Source organism: Coregonus clupeaformis, chromosome 8 (genome assembly GCF_020615455.1).
Source record: "Coregonus clupeaformis isolate EN_2021a chromosome 8, ASM2061545v1, whole genome shotgun sequence".
Lineage (NCBI taxonomy): Eukaryota > Metazoa > Chordata > Actinopteri > Salmoniformes > Salmonidae > Coregonus > Coregonus clupeaformis.
Window position 1 is genome coordinate 46,100,438 of NC_059199.1, and position 27,362 is coordinate 46,127,799.

The 27,362-nt window shown below is 44.1% G+C and overlaps 1 protein-coding gene across 2 annotated transcripts in view; it reads left to right on the plus strand.

The window, feature by feature from the left end:
* The first annotated feature begins 380 nt into the window (after positions 1 to 380).
* The window catches only part of LOC121571837 (solute carrier family 45 member 4-like), a 95,623-nt gene continuing 68,641 nt past the window's right edge, over positions 381 to 27,362 (plus strand). Inside the window, exons 1-4 of one of the 2 annotated variants that reach the window (XM_041883549.2) lie at positions 381 to 494; positions 939 to 1,001; positions 1,636 to 1,760; positions 25,194 to 26,006. In XM_041883549.2, the coding sequence (XP_041739483.2) occupies positions 25,718 to 26,006 (289 nt within the window). In that variant the 5' untranslated portion in view covers positions 381 to 494; positions 939 to 1,001; positions 1,636 to 1,760; positions 25,194 to 25,717. The remainder of the gene's footprint in view (positions 495 to 938; positions 1,002 to 1,635; positions 1,761 to 25,193; positions 26,007 to 27,362) is intronic. The other variant, XM_041883550.2, reaches the window with a different exon arrangement.

Below are 27,362 nucleotides of genomic sequence, written 5' to 3' on the forward strand. Positions count from 1 at the left end.
TGCGCATGCGTGAAATGCGTTAAAAAAATTGACGTAATTAACAGCAAACAACTAATTAACGTCGTTAACGCGCTATTTTTGACAGCCCTAATATAAATATATATATGTTAATAACGATTTGATAAAATTGTTATTAAGAATGTTATAGTATTTAGTCTGTTAATGCAAGTACAGAGTACAGAGTACAGAGTACAGCGTACAGCGTACAGCGTACAGAGTACATAGTACATTCATGCATGCATATGAGATAACGCCAACTATGTTTTTATTTCCTCCTTTAAATCGAAAACCCCACCCCTTTATGCTAATCGCTCATTCCGTCAGCGGAAGCTGGCTTTAGTTTATTTCCGACTGATATTTCTTTAAAGCTGTGGCTTAACTGCAAGACGTCCCAGAGGAACCAGTCGATGCACCAAGACAACAATATATTTCGAGGGGACGTAAAAATTATATCACAACAGTAACGAACGAAGGAAAGAGATACCGATAACTGGGTAAGCATAGTGCATGTTTTAACAGATGACATTATTATAATTTACCAGCTCACGTTACTAAGCATCTCAGTTTGCTTGCTGCAGCAGAAGGTTTCGCTCGACTAACCGTTAGCTATGCTATGCACTTCTGTAAAAAGCAACACCGATATGCCTGCAAATTCCGTGGTAGGCTATAAAAAACGCGTTTCCCTATTTATTATTATTACTACACTGTACTAGAATTAACTGACGACCTCAAGTTTGTTGATAACATTGAATACACAGGGGGCTTAATTAATCAATTTGAGTGCTCGTGCAACTGTCGACGATGGATGCTCTTGACAGTAGCGCTAGAGGGTAGGTTGCATAATTGGGCAGTTGTCAATTACAAATTGTCACGTTAACCTTTTCATATAATCATTTAATTTAGAATTATTTCTAAAGCACTCTTGTTCTTTATTCCAGGAGAGCTACTTTTTCTACCGTGGCATCTAGTTCAACTGTACAGGTCCGCGTGCGCCTATGAAAGTAAAGGCAATGTTTTGCATTTGTTATTTTTAAAATAACTTTTTTTCATACACTAATAATATAATTAGAAATTGAGAGTAATGTTTTGTCATGGAATGAATCCAAAGATGCACCAGAAAAATGGTTTGCTGCCCATTATTATGGTTTAAATCAATCAAATTAACATGATGCATGTGTCAGGTGGTTTGAAGCAATTTATGATCAAAGTACATTCTCACATTCTAAATATACTTTTTCATAACTGTCAAATCAAAACAGTTAATATTACAGTAATAGCAACCAAGTGTGTTTGTTGACCAGTTTGTTGACCAGTTTGTCGAAATACAGTGGTACCGCTAGCTTTTACTCTTCAGCGTAACTGAATGTGAGTCGATATCATGTGAGTCTGTATTTACTGCAGAGTCCAGGTTCACGTCAGGGAAGTGGTGGATATTAAAATCCAATGTAAATCGCCCTTTGCTGAGTGAGATGCAAACCAGAAGGGTAGAGAGAGCCTATGGTATGTTTTTCTCTTATGGGGATTACCCAGGTGCCCCAAGGGTGGTGGTGCTCTGGGTGCTCTTTGCTTTTCACTTTGCTTTCCTGAAATGTTTGTTAGCTAACCTAGCCACTATGGAAAATGTGTCTTTTGCAGGTGCCAAGAAGACAGCTGTTCCTCTTTTCCAAAACGACTAGGCGCACAAGGTCTTTGGAACAACAACTGCTGTTGCATGCAGTCATCTGCAGAGGTTACTGTATGAAGCTTTTAAGGCCTTTATGGTGAGTCTGTCTGGATGTTTTTATAACTAATTTGTTTTTAGACTATTCAGGTTAGATACCAGATGTAGACCATGTAGATTCGGACGCACGCACGCACACACACGTACACAAATCCACAAAAACCCTTTCAGAAACTCTCCTGAGCGCTAATCTGGTCCGTCTGGTTTCAGCTCGTGACTGCGTGTGGACGCCTGTCATTAAGAGAACCCTTTACTTCCCATTAATGGTATTGATTGCTAAACACTCCTGCTGGCTCGGCAGTCGTTCTCACACCGCGGCAGAGAGACGGGGAACCACGGACCCTTGTTCTTATTCGTTGCAGACTTTCTATGTTGCGTCAACACCCCTGAATAAAGCCACTACGACACAAGATTGAAAGGTTACTGTCGGAGCATTAGCATAGGCTACTAAAGTTGAAATGTTCTTCCTTCCATAAGCCCAAAGATCACTGGACTGCACTCTCACACAACTTGTACCTCCGGCTCTTTGTGTTTCTTATTGCAGCTTAAAACCGCTTAATAAAACTTTCTGGCTGACTGCTCCATGCTGAGGCATGTGAAATCACCCTAAATGGGCAAAACACAGCTCTTAAAAACAATTGTACATTTCGGTTTGGGCTGTCTTATGTAGTCTTTGGTTGTTTGCTTCTGACAGGGCCTAATTCTTTTGATTTAAGAGTGTCTCTATCATTTCATCAGCATCATACATGGACAGTGAGTTTAGAAAAAGTAACCCTCGGCCTGTATTTGGAATGTTCTGCTACTTGTTTGATGTGGAAGACAGAATATTACGGGCATATCGTCCAGATGATTACAATATTATCATAATCATAATAATGACGGTACCAGGTCAGTTGTTGTTCATGTCATCCTCACATCATAACACACTTTTCAGTGTGAATCCCAGCTTTGTCATCAACAAAGATATTGACTGCAGATAACCCCACCCACCTCACTGAGATCCCAACAGAGCTTCCAAGTACAGGACACTGTGTGTCTTGAATTACAGTCTATTTGTGCAGTGTGGTCTGAGTTCTTCTCAACAGTCTGGTTTTATCTTTGCCGGCTTTCTCTTGTGAAGTTGCATGACGTCATTCTAGTTCACTCTAGGCTCAGTATCCCCTTATATGGGCTGTTGTTCAACCACAATAGAATATTGGATTAAAGTCAGGCAAAACATTTTGTTTTGTCTATTTGTTTACTGTTCATGTCACAGTGATGGCTGAGAGAGAGCAGGTCTGACTCCAGCCAGGCAGCTCGAGCACATTCATTATCTAAATCCATATCAGATAACATGCATGCAGCATGATTAATAATAGCCCTGGTTCTAATGCAGAGGGCAGCTAAACAATGCTCATGTCTGCCATGTCAACTATTTCATTGGTTGTCCTGCTTTGTACTGTTTGCAAATTGTCTTGTCACACAGTAGTTATAGACCTTAGTCTGTAATAGTTATTATAAAACTAGGTATATAGTTATTTTAGACTATAACATAGTTATTCTAGACCAGGTTATAGACCAGGGGTATTCAAATCTTACCCTACGATGTTCAGACTACTGCTGGTTTTCTAATCGACCTGATAACAAGGTATAATTGCACCCACCTGGTGTCCCAGGTCTAAATCACTTCCTGATTAGAGGGAAATAATTTAAAAAAGCAGTGTAACTGGCTTTCGAGGTCCAGATAAAAATGTGAAGGTTTTAGACCATAGTCAGTTTTGATGAGTTTGACAGAAGGACATTTATTCAAATACAAAATGAGGTGAGGCTAAGCCACAGAGATGAAATCACATTATATTTGTCACATGCGCCGAATAAAACAACTGTAGACTTTACCGTGAAATGCTTACTTAGGAGCCCTTTCACAACAATTCAGTTAAAAAGTAAGAAGATAGTTACATACTAAAATAACACTATAAAATAACAATAACGACGCTATATACAAGGAGTACCGGTACCGAGTCAGTGTACTGGGGTATGGTGATTGATTGCAGTAATATGTACATTTTGGTTAGGTGATTGATTGAAGTACTATGTACATGTAGGTAGGGGGTGAAAAGCAGGAAATCCGGGTAGCCATTTGATTAACTGTTCAGCAGTCTTATGGCTTTGGGGTAGAAACTGTTCAGGAGCCTTTTGGTCTCAGACTTGGTGCGCCGGTACAGCTTGCCGTGTGGTAGCAGAGAGAACAGACTGGGACTTGGGTGGCTGGAGTCTTTGATAATTTTTAGGGCCTTCCTCTGACACTGCCTGGTATAGAGGTCCTGGATGACAGGGAGCTCGGCCCCAGTGATGTACTGGGCCATACGCACTACCCTCTGTAGCGCCTTATGGTCGGATACCGAGCAGTTGCCATACCAAGCCTTGATGCAGTCAGTCAATGTGCTCTCAGTGGTGAAGCTGTATAACTTTTTGAGGATCTGAGGGCTCATGACAAATATTTTCAGCCTCCTGATGGGGGAAGAGGCATTGTTGCGCCTGCTTCACGATTGTGTTGGTGCGTTTTGTTTCTTCCACGTTGTGTGCACGTGATAAATGACAACATTGCTCTCTCCTTCCCTCTGCATATGACCAGTTAGCAGGCCTCTCTACAGAGCAGAGGCTCTCTGCCTTATCCCTGGCTGTCTTCCTGGCTGGGTGCTCCTCTAATGATATTTAAGGGGCTCTCAATAATGCACAACGCCTGCTAATAATAGGCTAGGTCACAGTGAAGGAGCCCTTTCAGGACGAGCCTCCGTTTCTCTCTTTTCTCTATCCCTCTCTCTCCTGTCTGTCTGTCTCTCTCTCTCTCTCTCTCTGTGTTTCTGTTTCTCTCTTCCTCTATAAACCCCTCCCTCTCTTTCTCTCTTTTTTGTCATCTCTCTCTCTCGTTGTGCTTGCTTTTCCCTCTCGCCACCCCTTCATGCTGCTGCTGCCTGCTCATAAGATAGCCAGAGCTGCAGTTATGTTACTGCATCACAACACAAGCTCAGCTGGTCCAGCTCCTTCTATGGAGCCTGCCCTGCAGCAGGAGGGTTCTGCCTCAACTGAGTGGGAAAGTCTGAGAGGAGAGAGTGCACTTCGTGTTGTTCCTATCTGAGCTCAACCTTGATTCATGTTCTCTGGTAGTCAGGGCTGTGATATTTGTCAGCTATTTCACACTTGTTTTTGTGACAGACCTGACTGCTGCCTATTGTTGCCGCGGGCTGTAAAGTCTGTCTGACCCGTCTACCTGTGTACCACAGGAGGCTGGTGAGGGGAGGACGGCTCATAATAATTTCTGGAATGGAGTGGTATCAAACACATGGAAACAATGTGTTTTGATGTGTTTGAAACCCTTTCATTCCAGCCATCACTGTGAGCCTGTCCTCCTCCCCAAGCATGGTGCCACCTTTATTTATTTTTTATTACACCTTTTATTTAACTAGGCAAGTCATTTAAGAACAAATTCTTATTTACAATGACAGCCTACACCGGCCAAACCCGGACGACGCTGGGCCAATTGTGCGCCGGCTTATGGGACTCCCAATCATGGCCGGTTGTGATACAGCCTGGAATCGAACCAGGGGGTCTGTAGTGACACCTCAAGCACTGAGATGCAGTGCCTTAGACCGCTGCGCCACTCGAGCAGCCCTTTGCTGTGTACTACAGAACTGTACAATAGGTATAGGTCCTCTTTTCGCACTATGAGCAGCTAGGGAGGGCCCTCCAAACAAGAAACTATCTACAGGGCGCAGTTGGTTTTCTTTGTTGTGTCTGGTGATACCTGAGTATTGTTGATGATAAACCATTAGATACAGACAGCTCAGCTTTTCATCTCTCATGCCCCTTTTGTAATGAGAGAAGTGGGAGGTTTTGCTCCCTCCCCTTCTCCATCCCTTCCTCTCCATTCCCTCACCCTTCCTCCCTCCCTCCCATAAACAGTGTCTCCAACCCAGGTAGCTCTCTCAGAAGCTTGGGTGACAGGATTTGGCAGTAGTTCAAGAACAACATTAAGGCAGCAGCCAGCTAGGGAGTGAGAACGGACGTCTCCTCTCAGACGACACAAATGCACTGTGGCTGGTTTGGTTGGCAGAAAGGCTCCCTTGTAGTGTTTACCTGCCCTGGAAATGACTGAGCCAGATCTATCTGGATGCGGTTGAGACGAGATGTGCCGTCACCATCTTTACACACAGGTGGGTCACTGTTCATTTAGTGATGAATGGAGAATTTTCAAGATACTGGTTTTGCTTTGTAATTCAGTTGAATGTGCAACTGTTAGTGAGATAGGATAACCATCATTATTTTTGTTGAGCATTGTCAACTATCCATGGTTTAGAAGAATGGATAGAATGTGAAGATGACGTAGCTTGCACACAGACACCTGAGCATAGAAATATAATCTATTTCATTCTATTTCTATGCACCTGAGTGTGATGTCTGCCAGGTTTGACATGGATCTGTCATGGAACATGTCATGGGGAGCAGCAGAGCAGTATACTCTGTGGAGGACTGATTTTAAGAAATTAAATATGGATGATTTTACTAATCTCTCTCCCTTCTGACCGCTCACAGCTATGTCAACTGTATGCGGATGGAAGTCAACATTTGTGTTTATTTAGTGACACGTGGGTTTGGTTTTCTAATAACCTGACCTCAGTTGCATTTCTCTTCTGGTCTTAAGATTTACTGTAACTCAGTTGGTAGAGCATTATATTTACTGTAACTCAGTTGGTAGAGCATTAGATATACTGTAACGCAGTTGATAGAGCATTATATTTACTGTAACTCAGTTGGGAGAGCATTATATTTACTGTAACTCAGTTGGGAGAGCATGTATTGCATATTGTTTTTTTTGTGGTGTGGTTTTCAAATAAGCCCTTGGGCTTCCAACCACACCTGCACACTGATTTTTGTGGTTTTTATTTGTTTTTATCTGTATTGTCTATCACTTGTTTTCTTTGGTGCAAATAAATAAATAATAACATTAAATAAATAAATGCCAGGATAGTGGGTTCAATTCCCGGGACCACCCCTACGTAAAATGTATACACACACATTACTTTAAGTCGCTTTGTATATGAGTGTCTGCTAAATGCCATATACATGTATATTGTATATATTAGCTGCATTATATTTTTTACATATTATTTTTCAGTGGGAGTTTATAAGAACCAGTTTATGAAAATAAATATGATATTGATTTAAATCTGCTGTTATTTACACCTCCTGAGACAAATAGTCACCAATCTATTAATCTAACTTCAAGAGCTCTGTATCTATCTTCTCTCTTGGCTGCACCCACTGTACTACAATGTACCTTGTCTGTGTTTGTCAGCCGTTATGTAACACTCTGTCCTTCAACAGCGTCAGCTCATTGTGCAGTGTGTTTTGAAGGATAGGATAGGTGTTGTCCTGTGCTGGGATGAAATAGAGCAGAGGGTATTAGCATAGGGAAAAAGGCTTATCTGTAGCTGAAGTTCCTGGAGTTTATGTCACCACCAGGCTCTGGGGAAACCAGTTTAGGCACCTTTCACCATACAGAATAGCCAGGATGAGATGGGGAAGTTGCATTGAATGGTGCATGCAGTAACATCACTTTAGTGTTCATCTATATAGTCGCACTCTACACTGAGTATACAAAACATTAAGAACACCTGCTCGTTCCATGACTGACCAGGTGAATCCAGCTGAAAGCTATGATCCCTTATTGATGTCACTTGTTAAATCCACTTCAATCAGTGTAGATGAAGGGGAGGAGACGGGTTAAAGAAGGATTTTTAAGACTATTGAGACATGGATTGTGTATGTGTGCCATTCAGAGGGTGAATGGGCAAGACAAAAGATTTAAGTGCCTTTGAACGGGGTATGGTAGTAGGTGCCAGGCGCCCTGGTTTGTGTCAAGAACTGCAACGCTGCTGGGTTTTTCACGCTCAACAGTTTCCCGTCTGTATCAAGAATGGTTCACCACCCAAAGGACATCCAGCCAACTTGACACAACTGTGGGAAGCATTGGAGTCAACATGAGCCAGCATCTCTGTGGAATGCTTTCAACACGTTGTAAAGTCCATCCCTGACAAATTGAGGCTGTTCTGAGTGCGCAAGTCAAAATTAGGAAGGTGTTTGGTATACTCAGTGTATATAAATGATATGTTGATTTGAAGGATCTATAGTAACACTCTATATAAATTACATGTTGATTTGAAGGCATGATATGTGAGACTCCTGCCGGGCCGTTGCATTTGTTGTTGTAGGTAGCTAGTAGCCGATTCTACACATAGGCTGTAGTTGATTTTGTGTATGGGTGGTCCTCTGTAGCTCAGCTGGTAGAGCACGGTGCTTGTAACGCCAGGGTAGTGGGTTCGATCCCCGGGACCAGCCATACACAAAAATGTATGCACGCATAACTGTAAGTCGCTTTGGATAAAAGCGTCTGCTAAATGGCTTATTATTATTATTGATTCCCACGTCTGTGTGTGCGTAACCTAACGTAGCAGACGTAAAATAAACGCCTGAAACTAGATCCCCTACGTACTGGTCTTGAGGAGAAGAAAAAAAACTGTCGGGGAAGGTTCTCTTCTGCACTGTTCAACCAATCCAGTAAATGTGGCGGAGGAGTTCAAATGGAGGGTCGCCATCATTAACGTCCACAAGCGGAAGTCGCATCACTAACCACATTTCCATCCACTGGTTTTATGCCAGTGAAATCATATTGTCTAAGAAATATTCACGGCAGCTGTGATGGAAACAGAACGTTTCGGTGTAATTTTATAAATGCTGTCAGATCATTTGTTCGTTCGACGTGGGGTGATCTTTTTGTGTCTGTAAAATTAATTATGTGGGAAATGACGGTGGAAACGCCTTTTTATGCGCAAATATTTATATAATAACCATCATATCGGAGTAAATTTGGAGTCACACATGATGATATAGTGTGTGGTCCTCCCACTACGAAACCATTAAGTTTATTAGGCTACAGATTAAATGTACATTTAAGTCACTTACAGTTAGTGAGTGCATACATTTATTTCATACTGGCCCCCCGTGGGAATCGAACCCACAACCCTGGCGTTGCAAGCGCCATGCTCTACCAACTGAGCTACACGGGGCCCGTAAATAAGTTATGATAAACTTCACAGGGTGGTGAAAGTGCACGGTGATGAGCTTGATGCTCCTTTCCAATAAATATTGAGGGTCTTATTCTGGTGACATGATGATCGATGCTTGACTGCCTGACAAATAAAAATATTCCAGCTCTAATCCATAATAATCTCATCATGTAGACTAGACCAGGGGTTCCCAAACCTTTTCACTCAGGGCCCCCCTTCCAGCGTTCGGGAATATCCCGCGCCCCCTCTGTACGTGTGTGCACGCGCCACGTCTATTTCTATGGGCACAAGCACTGTTCATGACACAAACTGTTCACACCCCACTTGTTGGTGGAGAGAATTTTGCAGGTTTAAAGCTTATTTCCTGCAATTCTACACATTTTGTCATGTGGTGGAAATAACATTTTGCAGTTTTAAAGCTAATTTTCTTGCAATTATATACATTTTGCCATGTCTAATGTGTATTCATGTGATATTTGAGTGAAAAGCAAATTACAACTAAATCTATGGGCTAAAAAAACAAAATAAAAAATGGGCTAGTTGATCTGGACATTTCTTAAAAGTTATAAATAGCTCTCTAAGGTATGCAATGACTAACATGACAAGAGGAACTGATGATGCACTACCCAATTCTTGAAGTTGCATTCTACTATTACAACTTTCAAGAGTAAGTTCAAAGCCGGACTGCCGCCCCACAGTTTGGGAACCACTGGACTAGCCAACCCACACAGCCTACCCACACTGTATCTGCCAGCTGTTGGCTAGAGCGCAGGTGCCAAGACCAGAGTAGGCACATTTTCTATTTAACACAACAGTTTTTGTGACAAAACTATCAGTAGAGTTGCAAATGCGATGGAAACACATTGAACTTTAGATTTTTATTCGGTACATGAAAACTTAAGTGAAAAAGTACATTTTGTGTGCACTACTTCATTACGCACTGATTTGGTGGAAACATACCACGGGTGGGAAAATGCGCACATTTCTAGAATATTTGCATGAATATCTGTCGCCAATTGGATGGAAACCTAGCTACAGGCTCTTTCCATTTTCTCTAAACCGTAACATCTGGTTATTGGGGACTCTGCAGAGCCTAGTGTGTGTGTGCCAGTGCGTACGTTTGTGTGTCAGTTAGGTCAAGCCAATGCTGAGCTGGAGGTTTTGGTTTGGCCGTTTATCAGAAGTGCAGATGTGTGTATCAGTAGCTATCAGAGCAGGCCACGGGGTGCTGTTCACGCACACTGGCCAGAATATCCTGTCCTCGATAGGCTTGCTCTGATAGCGACTGATACACGCCCAACCTAACTCGTGGTGTTTTTTTGGGGGACGTGGTTGTTAGGATGTTGCTTCGCTGCATCACCTTGAACGAGCCTGGCAGGCCTGCTTGTTTTTACGTTTCAGTGCAATTGATCACTCTGCGTGTGTGTGTGTAACGTGAGGTTCAGGGCTGTTTCCTTTCCTAACCAAAATGCTGGGGTGTAGGAGGTTTTCTGGATTGCTGTTTGGATTGTTACAGTTGCGGTGTTGTGAGAATCTACTATGGTCTTAATCAAGATAACTGACATCGCACCACTGAGAAGGATCTATGAAATTGATTTTCTTGGATGTTTTCCCGCTTGTTATTTCTGTTGCCTTTAAATATCCCTCTCGTTTAGCTCCAGGACCTTTCCTTCTTCAGCTGTGGTTGATCACAGCTACTGAGGTACACACCCCTCAGGGGATCAAATACCCTGACCAGGCCTAAAGTCCCCTTTTCCTTAGATTTGATTTGTGCATTACAAGATGTAGGCCGACATTGCAAGACTAGTGTTTATGACTTGGGTTCCTTTGAGGGAAACTGAGAATAAGGCTAGAGGATGATTTATGAACCATTTTGATGAGGGACTCAACGAGCTTCCCTGACCAACACCCCAGGGAGGCATTCCACCCCACCGCCCTCCCTGCCACCTCCACCCCCTAAACCTCCACCTCCCTCCATAATTTAACACCCCCAAAACTGGGCCATGGCCAACATCAAAACCTAGTTGTCATAACAACTGGCTCTGGACAGGTGGGACACCTGACGTCATGTGATGCGAAATGCAATTGGACCTTTTGACATGGATTGACACTCAACCATCACACAACTGTCATACTAGAGTTAAATTGATATAGGCCTAACTCATAGCTATACACCTTAGAGGAGAGGAAAGTCGAAAAGATTTCCTTCTTGTAGAGCTGAAATGACAATCTCAATAAGTCTCATTATCAATCAATCTTGGTGAGAATGTCGACTCTCGGCAATGCAGTATCATCCACTGAAAGAATGTTGTCTTCTCTCTTAAAGTAAGACTCTGAAATACTTGGTAACACTACTTATTTTCCAAAGACGAAAGGCCTTCTAGGAAAGGCCACTATATGACACTCATTATTGTATAGGCCTAGCTAGCTAGCTGTGCTCACTGAGGTGCTGACAAGCTAGAAGAAGTGCAGGCAGTCAGAGGAGGCCCACATCATGGAACTAGCTAGGGATGATAGCCTTACAATAGTTGTCCTGTAAGCTGCCTCGTACCTTGCCACAACAGAGAATAGGTAATTGATATGGCAGTCAGGCTCCATGCCATCTCAACCATTTTGTCGGCTACATAGGCCTACAACAGGGCATAGGGTGGAACAGTATGGTTAGTATCCAAGATTGGTCAGAGGTCCACTCTAACCCTTCCAGCTGATGACTTTGCATAGCATGACCTCACACATTTGACCTTGAACAGCCTAAATGCCCTGGAGCATGTGTTGTTTACATGCTGTAACCATAGTTTTGTAAGTTTTGACAACACTTAAGTCCATTCCATCCTGTGTCCACCTCCCTATCTAGAAAAGCCTACTCTGTTGTGCAAGTCACTCAAAATATGCATCTCAAAGCAGAGAATGTTGTTTTTACCAGATCAAATGTTATTCATCAGAATTCTTCTATTTTTTTTAAAGTGTAGAAAGACAGCAACTCCTAAGAATGGACCTCTGAAAAATATCATAGTTGCAGTCCGTTATTGGGTGTTGACTTCTGCCCTCTTTTTGAAAGACTTCTAGTTGCCTGTCCATTTACTCAGACAAGCACTCCATTCTCACAGAGCTCTTTGGTAGCACCGGCATACCTGCATAAATTACCAACACTTGACTTGGGAATGTGCTTCATTTTTTTGTCTTATACATGAACTGGCCTCTCATGTTTTCAGCTTAAAAAGTCTGGATTGTTGACGCAGCAGTTTCTTCCACTGCTTTCTGTAAGGTAATTCCACCATTATAAATCACAAGGCAGGGTTGTTGTTGCCGCGGTCAGACCTCAAGCTGGTAAACCTGCTGATGTGGTGATCCACATAGCACATTGTGACTGTGTGTGTGTGTGTGACGCGTGCGCAGTCTCCGCACATGCGTGTGTGTATGCCCATGTACAGTGAGGGAAATAAATATTTGATCCCCTGCTGATTTTGTACGTTTGCCCACTGACAAATAAATGATCAGTCTATAATTTTAATGGTAGGTTTATTTGAACAGTGAGAGACAGAATAACAACAAAAAAATCCAGAAAAACGCATGTCAAAAATGTTATAAATTGATTTGCATTTTAATGAGGGAAATAAGTATTTGACCCCCTCTCAATCAGAAAGATTTCTGGCTCCCAGGTGTCTTTTATACAGGTAACGAGCTGAGATTAGGAGCACACTCTTAAAGGGAGTGCTCCTAATCTCAGTTTGTTACCTGTATAAAAGACACCTGTCCACAGAAGCAATCAATCAATCAGATTCCAAACTCTCCACCATGGCCAAGACCAAAGAGCTCTCCAAGGATGTCAGGGACAAGATTGTAGACCTACACAAGGCTGGAATGGGCTACAAGACCATCGCCAAGCAGCTTGGTGAGAAAGTGACAACAGTTGGTGCGATTATTCGCAAATGGAAGAAACACAAAATAACTGTCAATCTCCCTCGGCCTTGGGCTCCATGCAAGATCTCACCTCGTGGAGTTGCAATGATCATGAGAACGGTGAGGAATCAACCCAGAACTACACGGGAGGATCTTGTCAATGATCTCAAGGCAGCTGGGACCATAGTCACCAAGAAAACAATTGGTAACACACTATGCCGTGAAGGACTGAAATCCTGCAGTGCCCGCAAGGTCCCCCTGCTCAAGAAAGCACATATACAGGCCCGTCTGATGTTTGCCAATGAACATCTGAATGATTCAGAAGAGAACTGGGTGAAAGTGTTGTGGTCAGATGAGACCAAAATGGAGCTCTTTGGCATCAACTCAACTCGCTGTGTTTGGAGGAGGTGGAATGCTGCCTATGACCCCAAGAACACCATCCCCACAGTCAAACATGGAGGTGGAAACATTATGCTTTGGGGTGTTTTTCTGCTAAGGGGACAGGACAACTTCACCGCATCAAAGGGACGATGGACGGCGCCATGTACCGTCAAATCTTGGGTGAGAACCTCCTTCCCTCAGCCAGGGTATTGAAAATGTGTCGTGGATGGGTATTCTAGTATGACAATGACCCAAAACACACGGCCAAGGCAACAAAGGAGTGGCTCAAGAAGAAGCACATTAAGGTCCTGGAGTGGCCTAGCCAGTCTACACACCTTAATCCCATAGAAAATCTGTGGAGCGAGCTGAAGGTTCGAGTTGCCATACATCAGGCTCGAAACCTTAATGACTTGGAGAAGATCTACAAAGAGGAGTGGGACAAAATCCCTCCTGAGATGTGTGCAAACCTGGTGGCCAACTACAAGAAACGTCTGACCTCTGTGATTGCCAGCAAGGGTTTTGCCACCAAGTACTAAGTCATGTTTGCAGAGGGGTCAAATACTTATTTCACTCATTTAAAATGCAAATCAATTTATAAAAAAATGTACATGTGTTTTTCTGGATGTTTTTGTTATTCTGGCTCTCACTGTTCAAATAAACCTACCATTAAAATTATAGACTGATCATGTCTTTGTCAGTGGGCAAACGTACAAAATCAGCAGGGGATCAAATACTTTTTTCCCTCACTGTATGTGGGAGAGAGAGAGAGAAAGTGTGTGTTCCAGTGAGTGTGAGGAGGATTTGTCATACTCCCTGTTCACATGCGCCTTCTGTCCCAGCCTCACGGCCTCACACAATCTCCTTCTGCAGCACCACTGCAGCAGCAGCAGTGCTGCACACACACACACACACACACAATCATCATCCCTGCCGCTTTGTTTATAGTCCTACTGTATTATCAGGCTGCAGTGGGTCAGTGAGTCTCAACAAATCCATCAATTTTTCTCCTGATCTGCCACTTCCCTAAGCAGGGCGGGATCTGATCTGATCTGTCTGAGCTCGAAATGAAATGGATACTGTTATGAATGATGGAATGCTGTACACACAGCTACACACTGCCCTGGGATTCTCCCTTCTCAGAGCTTTGAGATGCCTTGCAGTCAAGGGAGGGAATGGGACTAGGAGATCAAAATTGATTATTGATCATGATTTTTTTTTTTTTTAATATACAGTGCATTCGGAAAGTATTGAGATCCCTTGACTTTTTCCACATTATGTTACTTTACAGCCTTATTCTAAAATGGATTAAATTGTTTTTTCCCCTCATCAATCTACACACAATACCCCATAATGACAAAGCAAAAACAGGTTTTTAGAAATTGTCAGTACTTTGTTGAAGCGCCTCGAGTCTTCTTGGATATGATGGTACAAGCTTGGCACACCTGTATTTGGGGAGTTTCTCCCATTCTTCTCTGCAGATTCTCTGAAGCTCTCTCAGGTTGGATGGGGAGCGTCACTGCACAGCTATTTTCAGGTCTCTCCAGAGATGTTCGATCGGTTTCAAGTCCGGGCTCTGGCTGGGCCACTCAATGACATTCAGAGACTTGTCCCAAAGCCACTCCTGCGTTGTCTTGGCTGTATGCTTAGGGTCGTTGTCCTGTTGGAAGGTGAACCTTCGCCCCAGTCTTGAGGTCCTGAGCGCTCTGGAGCAGGTTTTCATCAAGGATCTCTGTTATTTGCTCCATTCATCTTTCCATCGATCCTGACTAGTCTCCCAGTCCCTGCCGCTGAAAAACATCCCCACAGCATTATGCTGCCACCACCAAGCTTCACAGTAGGGATGGTGCCAGGTTTCCTCCAGATGTGACGCTTGGCATTCAGGCCAAAGAGTTCAATCTTGGTTGCATCAGACCAGCGAATCTTGTTTCTCATGGTTCGAGAGTCCTTTAGGGTCCTTTTGGCAAACTCCAAGCGGGCTGTCATGTGCCTTTTACTGAGGAGTGGCTTCCGTCTGGCCACTCTACTATAAAGGCGTGATTGGTGGAGTGCTGCAGAGATGGTTGTCCTTCTGGAAGGTTCTCCCACCTCCACAGAGGAACTCTGGAGCTCTGTGAGAGTGACCATCGGGTTCTTGGTCACCTCCCTGACCAAGGCCCTTCTCCCCTGATTGCTCAGTTTGGCCGGGCGGCCAGCTCTAGGAAGAGTCTTGGTGGTTCCAAACTTCTTCCATTTAAGAATGATGGAGGCCACTGTGTTCTTGGGGGGACCTTCAATGCTACAGACATGTTTTGGTTACCCTTCCCCAGATCTGTGCCTCGATACAATCTTGTCTCGGAGCTCTACAGACAATTCTTTCGACCTCATGGCTTGGTTTTTGCTCTGACATGCACTGTCAACTGTGGGAACTTATATAGACTGGTGTGTGCCTTTCCAAATCATGTCCAATCAATTTAATTTACCACAGGTGGACTCCAATCAAGTTGTAGAAACATCTCAAGGATGATCAATGGAAACAGGATGCACCTGAGCTCAATTTTGAATCTCATAGCAAAGGGTCTGAATACTTATGTAAATAAGGTATTTCTGTTTTATTTGTAATACATTTGCAAACATTTCTAAAAACCGTTTTTACTTCGTCATTATGGGGTATTGTGTGAAGATTGAGGGGGGGAAAAAATTATTTAATCAATTTTAGAATAAGGCTGTAACTTAACAAAATGTGGAAAAAGAGAAGGGATCTGAATACTTTCCGAATACACTGTATATGATCAGGACTTGTTTCCCTGACTTAGAGATGTGGTATGCGGTGCGGTGAGTTGTAAATGGACCTGTGACCAGAAGATTTAGCAGGTCAACCACCTAAGCAGACTGTCTAACCGCGGTAGCTCAACAAACATAATTTAAATGGACAGTCAGTGTGTCATGCAGCCTACAAAATGGCCGCAATGCATCAAGCTCCGATAGGTCAGATGGGTCATGGCTTGGAGCAGGCTCGCTGGCTCATCAAAGACCCCATGATGGATGAAGGGATCAATAGGTAGGCAGCCTGTCCTAATCAAAGACCCTATGATGGATGAAGGGATCAATAGGTAGGCAGCCTGTCCTAATCAAATACCCTATGATGGATGAAGGGATCAGTAGGTAGGCAGCCTGTCCTAATCAAAGACCCCATGATGGATGAAGGGATCAATAGGTAGGCAGCCTGTCCTAATCAAATACCCTATGATGGATGAAGGGATCAATAGGTAGGCAGACTGTACTAATCAAAGACCCCATGAAGGATGAAGGGATCAATAGGTAGGCAGACTGTACAAATCAAAGACCCTATGATGGATGAAGGGATCAATAGGTAGGCAGACTGTACAAATCAAAGACCCTATGATGGATGAAGGGATCAATAGGTAGGTAGACTGTACAAATCAAAGACCCCATGAAGGATGAAGGGATCAATAGGTAGGCAGCCTGGCCTAATCAAAGCCATTGGCGTGTATGTGAGTTCAAAGACAATGATTCAAATACAAACGCCCAATTTTGAGTAGGGCGTAATTCAGTGTCCATTGGCGGCTCATTGTGACATGAGACCACTGTCCGGGGGGACGCGCAGCCCAACTGCGCACCTCCCCAAGATTCCCAACCAGCACAGATCCGCGTTCGCATCTTCTATTCATTTGAATGGGGTGGCGGTTGGAGAAATTGCTGGAGCCGCGCTAAAAATTCCAGAAGTATGAAAGCCAACGGTCGATCGGTCAATCTCCAAGGCTTTCCTTGTTCTTGTTTCACGCTGTTTGCGGTAGATGCACTTGATACAGCTGCACTGTGCGCCGTGTAGTCGAAGTGTTCCCATTTTGAACCATTCCTTGCGTCTGAAAGTACAAACTATGCTTACCCGGCAGGCCCGGCGAGAAAATCAAGTGCCTATAGGCCAATCCGATAGCTCAGTTCACTGTGTCTGCGGCTTCCACAAGCCCACAGTGAAGTTGATAGTCGACTCTACTGTGTGAGATTTCAAAACTTTTAAAAACCATGACTAGAGAGACTGTCAATGAATACAGTAAATAGCTGCTGTTTTTATGAGTTAATGTCTAAGATTTTATTCAGCACTGTCAACACTTTATTCAACAGTTTTATAAGCCTTAAAACGCCCTCTCCCTATCCACTCGTGCTACAAAGTTTATCGATAGGCTTGCATTGTTATTACGGCTTGTGTCTTTCTAATATCAAGGAGTATTTCACGTTCTCTGGTTATACGAGTAACAACATCAATTGGTGCATGAGTCAGAAATAATGAAGTGCGACTCGAGTTTCGCCATCAGCTGGAAGACGGTGTCCCCTTTTTGGTCAGTCAGCGGAGGGAGGAAGAGCTGAGGGACGGTGAGAGGCAACCTCTCCGCTGCTCAAACTCTCTCTCTCTCTCGTCCTCTCTCTCTCTCTCTCTCGTCCTCTCTCTCTCTCTTGTCCTCTCTCTCTCTCTCTCTCCCTTCATCCGCTGAGACTGACCATCAGTCCAGTAAAAAAAAGCAAATAATTTCAATTTGTGCCTCAGAAGTAATACTACAAATGATGTATTACCAGTGTGAACATATACCTCACGTTTTGAAATATCATGTTAAAATGGTCTGAGAAGAACAACATTGGTGGGGCATTCAAGAATAGCCATTATGCAGTGATAATGTATTGAGATTAATGTGGTTTATGTTTTTTAAAAGTAATTTCTTTAGAAAAATCTGAGCGGTCGATCTCGACCTGCATTTTGACTCGGAAGTAATCTCGGCTCAGAAAAGGTTGGTGACCATTGGCTTAATGCGTAAGCCTAGGGAGCCCAGCCCAGCCCAGCTCTCCCAGGGTGTGTTGTGGGTGGCGGTTATTTGTGCGCCTGCCTGCCTGCCTGGTTGGTACAAATTTAAACCTGATAGCCTGTCGCCCTCACTCAGTCAGCTGGCCTCCCAACACCACAGCCCAATGTAATCCATATCTGGACCTCTATATTGGTCAGCCAAGCAGTACACAGTGTACACACAAACACACACACACACACACAAAGACACGCACACATTCACATATAGCCTTCATACTCACAATCAGAAACAACATCCAGAGGGTGGAGTTGAGGTTAGGTCAGGTAGGCCTAAATAGTGGGGGAGGGGGAGGGGGGGTCTGTTCTATAGACTTTATCATCACACTGATCGTAATTCCCCTCCTGAGAGAACATGACTTTACAACTTCTGTTTTGTAGCTAAATGAGAACAACAGTTTATCCTTGATTGCTGATGTTGGGTGGCCTGACAGTGAAGGCTATCTCTCCCAGTGTCCTAGAACTGAAGGGCCCTTCTCCGGACCCATTCTGTCGCTCAAGACTGAGCTTGACAAAATATCATGTTTGGGCACAATTAGGGCTCTGGCGGTTATGAAATGTTGTCAGCTGGTGATTGTCAAGCAAATAACTGCCGGTCTCACGGTATTTGACTGTAATTAACATAAACACATTTGACATCTCCTTGCTTCCACGCATAGCAACAAGCCACTGATGCAGACATTTGGAACATCTACATTTAAAAAAAGTCTAATAAATCCATGTAATATAGCCTACACCATCACAATAAATCCATTATTTATTTTAGACAGGTCTAAAGAAACAATATGAAGAAAATGTAGTCTATTTCAGAAGAACAGAATAGCATACTCGGAGTTGTCCTTATGTTAGGCCCTGATCTGGCTATACCATATGGCTGTGGGCTACAGTAGTTAATTTAGCAGACAAGATTTGCTTAGAATTCAGTAGTGTTATTTTATAGTATAAGGAATACGATTGAACATTGCTGAATAAAATAGAAAGGATATTTTCTCCAAACGATTTTGAGCGGTTAACAGAGAAACAGGTCCTCGTATTATGCTTAATTTGGAGTTATATCTGCAACTTTAGTTGTGATACAAACGTTGGGCTATATGTTTTGATTTTTAATACATTCTAAGGCTGCATGATGCGACTAATGCTGATTTGAAAATTTTTGCATGAAAGGCATGAGCTCTGCTTTGTGTTTCGCACACACTTATCAGTCTCTCATTCACAATTTGACAAGCACTATTTATTTATTTTTAACTTTTTACCCCTTTTTCTCCCGAATTTCGTGATATCCAATTGGTAGTTACAGTCTTGTCCCATCGCTGCAACTCCCGTACAGACTCGGGAGAGGCGAAGGTCGAGAGCCATGCGTATTCCGAAACACCACCCTGCCAAGCTGCACTGCTTCTTGACACACTGCTCGCTTAACCCGGAAGCCAGCCGCACCAATGTGTTGGAGGAAACACCGTCCAACTGACGACCGTGTCAGCGTGCATGCACCCGGCCCGACCACAAGGAGTCGCTAGAGCGCGATGGGACAAGGACATCCAGGCCGGCCAAACCCTCCCCTAACCCGGACGACGCTGGGCCAATGTAGTTTTGTCTTGGCCCTTTGATCTCACTAGACCTAGGCTACATAACCTTGTCATATTTCAGTCGACAGAGACAACAGATTTCTCATTAGCTTTTGTATAACACAACCAAATGTTTCAGTTTTGTTCTTGGACTCTGTGACCTTTCACAAGACTTAAGCCTTGTACTGTAAACATTGATTTGATTGGAAGCATTGTCACTTTGAGTCATAATTAATAGATATATTGAGTATCATAATTAATAGTGATGTACAGACAGTGAATCTCTTTTCAGAACGGTACGGATTATACAGTACTGATTATCTCCTCTGGGAAAATAATGTATCTTCTATCCATGTTTGGGATGACCGGAGTGGCACAGGCAATCCAATTTCGGCCATGTAAATAAACAACCACCAAAATAGTCCCCTTAGCTGCCCTGTATGTGGAGCATGTGTGGAGGCTAAAGCCAGTCACAGGAGATGACAAATGGACGGCAACTTCTTAATTTGTTCCCGACCTTGAACTTTACATTTACGTCATTTAGCAGACGCTCTTATCCAGAGCGACTTACAGTTAGTGCATACATTATTCTTTTTTATATTCATACTGGCCCCCCGTGGGAAACGAACCCACAACCCTGGCGTTGCAAACGCCATGCTCTACCAACTGAGCTACCTCCCTGCCGGCCATTCCCCTCCCCTACCCTGGACGACGCTGGGCCAATTGTGCGCCGCCCCATTGGTCTCCCGGTTGCGGCCGGCTACAGCAGAGCCTGGATTCGAACCAGGATCTCTAGTGGCACAGCTAGCACTGCAGTGCCTTAGACCACTGCGCCACTCGGGAGATTACTTTACAGGCGTCTACATATCTTTATTTTCTTCCTTCCCTTTTTAACACCTCACCTCTTCTGCTACCCTCACTCCATCGCTCTCTCAGTCCCCTTTTGACCAACTCTCACGTGAGTCTACAAAAGGAATGGTCTATTTTCTTTGCGAGTGACACCTGGGTAGTAATTCGGTAAGGGGCAGACGCATTCAGAGTGGTCAGGTTACCACAGAACAACGGGGCAGTTGTGGGCTAATGCTAAATGTTTCTATAGACGCTCATCTGATACACTCTTAGCAAAAAAGGCTCCGAAAGGGTTCTTCGGCTGTCCCCATAGGAGAACCCTTTTTGGTTCCAGGGAGAACCCTTTTTGGTTCCATGTAGAACCCTCTGTGGAAAAGGTTCTACATGGACTGTTTGTTCAGTTGACTCTTTCTCTATTCTGACTCTCTGTTTTCTCTCCTTTCCAAAACGTGATCTGAGCGTGACCAATAGCACCCTTTTAGCTTAGGGATGAGATGGTGAGTTGTTTCTGCATTGTTGTGTTCTTACTTAATGTAACTGATCCACCTCCTCTGTGCTACAGAATGAAAGCTTGTTCTTATCAGAAAGAGAGAGCGATGGAGAGAGTGAAGGGGGAAAAAAGAGAGGAAGAGATTAAGATCCTTTCAGCTCATTCCTACCCTGAATGATTAATCGTAGAGCGGTGGCCTGCCTGTGTGGTTCACTGAAACCAGCCCTCCCTTGACCACACAGGGGTCAAATTCACAACACACTTCTGCTCACTGCCGATTGGATAGGACACAAGAGGGGGTGAGTAACAACCCTGATCCTGATTAGCTTAGTGCAGCAAAGAAACAAAAGTGTTAAACTGAACTGCCCCCTCTTCTCTCAGCCACCTCCCCCAACCACCACACACACACACACACACACACACCCAGCAGTCCCCTCAGGCTCTCAGCCCCCAGCTCCCCTCCTGGTGTGATTGAGCTGAGTGGTGGGTGGGTGGTTTGGTGGCTCCAGGCAGGGTGTAGTACCATGTGACAGTGTTATGTAACCTTCCTGCGTCAGGCAGCAGGCAGACAGCAGGCAGGCTGGGAGGGCAGGTAGTAACAGGGTCTTTTTACCCACACCGATAACACACTGAGACTGAGCTTTGTTCTGCTCTGTCCTTCAGAATGTTTCTGCTGAGGCCTTTTGTTTGCTTTTCTCTCTCACACATACTGTTAAGCCGAGAAGAGACTAGACAGTGGAGGTCATTATTCTGCCTGGCAACAGCTTTATTGAAAAGGACTAATGGCCTATTCCTCACATCTGCTGTTCTTCTTTGCCACTGCAGCATAAGCACTAGTGGAAATTCTACAGTGGTTGAATGTTAGTTTATTTATTTTTAATTTAACCTTTATTTAACTAGGCAAGTCCGTTAAGAACAAATTCTTATTTACAATGACGGCCTACACCGGCCGAACCCAGACAACGCTGGGCCAATTGTGCGCCGCCCTATGGGACTACCAATCACGGCCGGTTGTGATACAGCCTGGAATTGAACCAGGGTGTCTGTAGTGACGCTTCAAGCACTGAGATGCAGTGCCTTAGACCTCTGCGCCACTCGGGAGCCCCAAGTGGATAGCCTTACCTTTTCATGTGACTAGGTGAGCTAAATGGATATGGTATATGTCCCTTTTTTATAAGGGTTATAAATCTGAGATCATTTAAGTACTTTTAGTAGATAACCCACTCACATAGCAGACATCATTCAGAGAATAAAGGCAACACCAATTGCCCAAAGCTAAAGAAATACCCTTCTAAGAAACTGTCTTCCTCCCAGCTTGTGTTTTCTTATTGCATCAAATGAGGAAACTCCTCCAAAGATTAATTTAAGATGAAAGCCTATAATGCACTCCCATCTCTCTCTGGTCTCCTTCTCAGTATATAAATGATAAATGAAAAGCGCAAGAGAGAGAGAGGGAGAGACTGTTTAATGTTAATGTGGACATTGGATAGTGGAATCTCAGATGGCGCATGCGTTAAACGAGCAGTTCCAAGACTCAATCATTCATATGTAGCCTATAGACGTGTCCTTCTGAAACCATGATCCTCATGTAGTCACGCCTCTCAGCCTCTCGTCAGCATGTTCTCTCTCTCTCTCTCTCTCTCTCTCTCTCTCTCTCGCTCTCGCTCTGCTCTGCTCTCTCTCGCTCTCGCTCTCCTCTCGCTCTCGCTCTGCTCTCGCCCGCTCTCGCTCTGCTCGCTCTCGCTCTCGCTCTGCTCTCTCGCTCTGCTCTCGCTCTGCTCTCTCGCTCTCGCTCTCTCTCTCGCTCTCGCTTTTTTCTTTTTTTTTTTCCCCCTCAACTACTGACTGACAGGCAGTGTGAGAGCTAAGCCTAACCCACAGAGCCTCTCTGGCACATTCAGATCCCCAGTCAGCTCACAGTGCAATGAACCCCCATGGCCCTCCAAGTGCTAACAGGTCTTGATTGACTGCTTCCGGAGCACCTGTTCTGCCCCCTTGTAACTGTCACTTATGGTATAAAAAAAGGTTTATGCATCTTAAGGATGCTTATTGATTTAAAGCTTACAAAGGGATAAATGGTGTAATGGTTCAGTAACCGGTCACAGAAGACCCAGTGTTTTGCCTGCATTACTTAGGCCTAAACCTAGGCCTACATCACTATGTTGTATCAGAGACCTTTGCTCAATCACTGCAAGCCACTGATTCACTCACACAGACCAGTCCATCTCCTAGCCTGCGTCCCAAATGGAACACTTGACCTGGGCTGATTGGTACTATATAGATATTAGGGTGCCATTTGGGATGCACAGCTGGTCTCTTGTGCATCTTTCATCAGGTAGAGAGAACCACTGATCACTAATGAGGAAATGGGGTGGCTATCCATAGAGTGAGGATGGATAGCCTAGCCTACAGTAGACCAGTGTTTCTCAACTCCAGTCCTCCAGTACCCCCAACCGCACACGTTTTTGTTGTAGCTCTGGACAAACTCACCTGATTCAACTTGTCAAGGGCTTGATGATTACTTGACAAGTAGAATCAGGTGAGTTTGTCTGGGGCCACAACTAAAATATGTATTGTTCGGGTTACTGGAGGACCGGAGTTTGGAAAACACTGCAGTTGAGGATGAGGTTGCCGGAGGGGGTATAAGGAGATGAGGAAAGCAGCCAGGGTAGCATGAGGAGGCCAAGGGAATCACTGTATGTGGTACTGTAACCCCCAAGGCAGGTGTAACTCTATAACTGTAAAACTGTCCTGAAGTGTCTAATCAATGTTCTGAATGGTTCTGGGGAATGGATGACAAGGCTGATTGATTTGTCCTCTGGGGGAAGCTTGTTTGAGGAGCATGGGCCTGTTGGTGTCAGAGTCAGTGCCTTACTGGATCGATTAGGCCTTGCTCCTGGCTAGTTCAGTGAGCTGAGTGAGACAGACTAATGTTGATCATTGCGTTTGGAAGGGATTCCTTCTCATCATTCAGCAAGAATAAAAAGAAGACTAAAGACTAACACAGAAAAAAGACTAACACATCTCTCTTTCACATACAGCATTGCGTTAATTGAAAGTTAATCAGAGTTCATTCTTTCTCTTTTGCCTCAGGAATCTCATTATTGGCTCTCATCAGCCCCCTCCCACCCAAACCGATGTGGTCCGTTTTCTGTCTTTGAATTACTTCTAAGAGGCTTACAGAAAGAGCTTTACCCGTAATAGTAGGCCTATTGTTTGTGTGGTAATATAAAGTTTCACGTGTCAAGTCTTTACAGGGTGTTGTAGTCCATCCTCTGTAGTTTGCAGTTTCCCCGTCCTAATCTCTCGAGGGGTCCCAGCCCCAATCCTCTGAGTCATGCTAATGCCTAGCTGTTTGTTCATAGCAGAACAGCACACGCACACAAACATATATACACACACACACACACACACACACGAGGGGTTGTTCTTTCAAGTTACGTTTTATTTGTCACATGCACAAGTACAGTGAAATGCTTAACTTGCAAGCCCTACCCAACTGTGCAGTAATGGCCCCTCAGGTGCTTTATTCATGCGTTGACTTACAGGATAAAGGAGCGGAATGGAATGCCCCCGGGAGGTGTGTGAGCGACACGTGGGGCCTCCCTCTCTCCCTACCCCTCTCCCTTTACATAGGCCTAATTTACCCTGTATGCACAAGTCTCTGCCCTGGGGTTAAAGCATTCCTAAGAGCCAGATTGCGATGAAGCATAAACTATTAATATAATAATGAATATGCCATTTAGCAGACGCTTTTATCCAAAGCGACTTACAGTCATGTGTGCATACATTTTTACGTATGGGTGGTCCCTGGGATCGAACCCACTACCCTGGCGTTACAAGCGCCATGCTCTACCAATTGCGCTACAGAGGACCAGAACTATGCCTATACATGGTTAAATCTTCAAATCATCTTTGATTCACCTCAAAGAGTTTTGAAAAATATTGTGAATCTGTTTGCACCTTTTCCACAATCAACCCAAGCTGACCCATATCCTTCTTTATTAGGCTAGTGTGGTTCAGTAGAGGTTGGCGTGTTTCAGTTTTCCACTGGAACTACTGGAAGTTTAAAAACGTTACTGTCAACAGTCTTCTGGCCGCCATTTTAATAACTGTGAGTCTCTCTGTCCCCATCTCTCTCTGTATCTCTCTCTCTCTCTCTCTCTCTCTCTCTCTCTCTCTCTCTCTCTCTCTCTCTCTCTCTCTCTCTCTCTCTCTCTCTCTCTCTCTCTCTCTCTCTCTCTCTCTCTCTCTCTCTCTCTCTCTCTCTCTCTCTCTCTCTCTCTCTCTCTCGCTGGCCCTGGCTTCCCTCGGTGCACCCTGGGTACTGCAGAATGATCGGCCGCTCGATGGGGATTCACCGAGGAGCTCTCACCTGTGTCGCCTCCTCCCCTCTGCCCCGCCGCCTGCCCTCCCTCTTCTGCACCTCCTCCACACACATCATGAAACTGGTATTAACTGAATGGCAATTGATATGGATTTTTACTGATTCCAGTAGACAGTAAAGCAACAAAAACACAAAAAGGGAGGAAAAGCCATATCTCATTTTCACACGTCCTTCTTTACACCAAATAAACCTGCCTGTGGGGTACTGTTCTAGGCTGCCTGAGCAGGCCCACCCTGAAAACAACACCTCTCTGGAAAACACAAGGAATGTATCATACGCTTTGAGAGATTCTTATTTTTCTTCCTTCCTGATTACCTCGTTTGAGGACATTGTCGGCAGAGGGAGCTATACTTTGAGGACCAGCTCACACCAGGCGCCACCAGTGTATGGATACAGATCTATTTTTAATAAAATTTTTGAATATATTGTTTTTCTCTGGAGCCTGAAGTGTTGTGCGTTTGGCCGTGTGCATGCCTAAGAGGAAGAAGATGGCTCCCCAGAACTCTGAGGCCGAAGCTGTGCAAGTGCAGGGGGTGATGGTGGTCCCTGCTGCTAAGAAAACCACCACAGGCTCTGCCTCCACAGGGGATAGAGGAGGTGGTGTGGTGCTGGAATCATGCCAGGAGGAGTCGGTGAGCGAGGGGTCTATAGACCGGATCCCCCTGCAGCAGTGGGTGATGCACGGAGCCGTCATGTTCGGACGAGAGTTCTGCTACGCCATGGAAACGGCCTTGGTTACGCCTGTACTGCTGCAAATAGGTGAGAGAGATATGAGACGGCATGTACACAAGCATGAACATTGTAAACACATGCATGCAAACACACACACGCACACACACACACAGAATCCAGAATTAAACAGACGACCCACAAGCCAGGTAGGTGAATTCCCATACTGTACACATACTGTTGAAGTTGTAAAGGCAGCACATCCCAACAGAATATGAGTTGGCCTACTGTATGTTATCTGGCTATGCTCCATGCCATAGGCTGTAGGCTTGTTCATTTAGCAGACAAGATATACTTATAAGTCCCATGACATTATTTTATATTATATGATTTTATAGTAAGAAGAATATAATTGAACTTTGCTGAATAAAATAGAAAGGATATTTTTACCATTGCAGAGCAAGTATGCATATGAAGTGGCTATGTTGAGCATAAAAGTGATCATTTGAAACATGTCCTATGTGCTAGATTTAGAGTTATTTGGAAACTTTAGTTGTGAATGATACAAACCTTAGAATGTCTTAGAAATCAAAACGTATATGGGCTGCGTGATGCGACTACAGGCTACTGATGATTTGAAACAGTCGCAAAAAAAGCTTGCGCTCTGTTCCTTGCCTCAGGCTGCACAGCTGTTCTCTCATCAAGTGATCATGTTTTCACCCATCGGACTATTCTCAATTTAATCTTTACTAATATGTAAAATTAGTTTAGATTTAGAATGGCCCATTATCAAATGAGCAGGAACAGGGGCAGGGGAAAAAATATATGTAATCTGTATTCACTCGAATAGCGAATGGAGGCTGCGCGCTTTCCCGCCGGTCCGTTTTTCAATGATGCCTGGTAGGCTACTTCGGTTTTATAGTGGAGCTGTGCTTAATATGAGCAGCTGAGAAAGAAATATAACAACACTTATTATTATTATTTCAGGCTATGTATTGTATAACGGCACAATCATATTTTTAATTCAGGGTATTTTTCGGGCTTGGGCTCATAAGCCTATACGTATGCATTAGCTGTAATATGTGTATGAGTGTTTTTAATTAATCATCACCTTAGAAAGCGCTGTCTGTTTCGTTGTGTTAGGCTTTGAAACAACATCCGCAATGACCATGTTTTACACGCCGAGTTTTAAAAGCAATATACTTTTTTGATGATAAGTGTTTTGATGTGATATTCGATTGCATTTGCATTGATGTCTGAGTGGTTAGAGGGACAATAGAGCCCTGAGTACTAGGCCATCAGGACTTGATGGTCGTTGGCAAATTGGGTACTACAAAAGCATGTCCAAAGTGCATGAAGGATATTACAGTGACTCAACGGTCACATGGAATTTTACTGCGGCCACGACTCATGACTGCCGGTGTGGCGGTAATACGGTCACCGCAA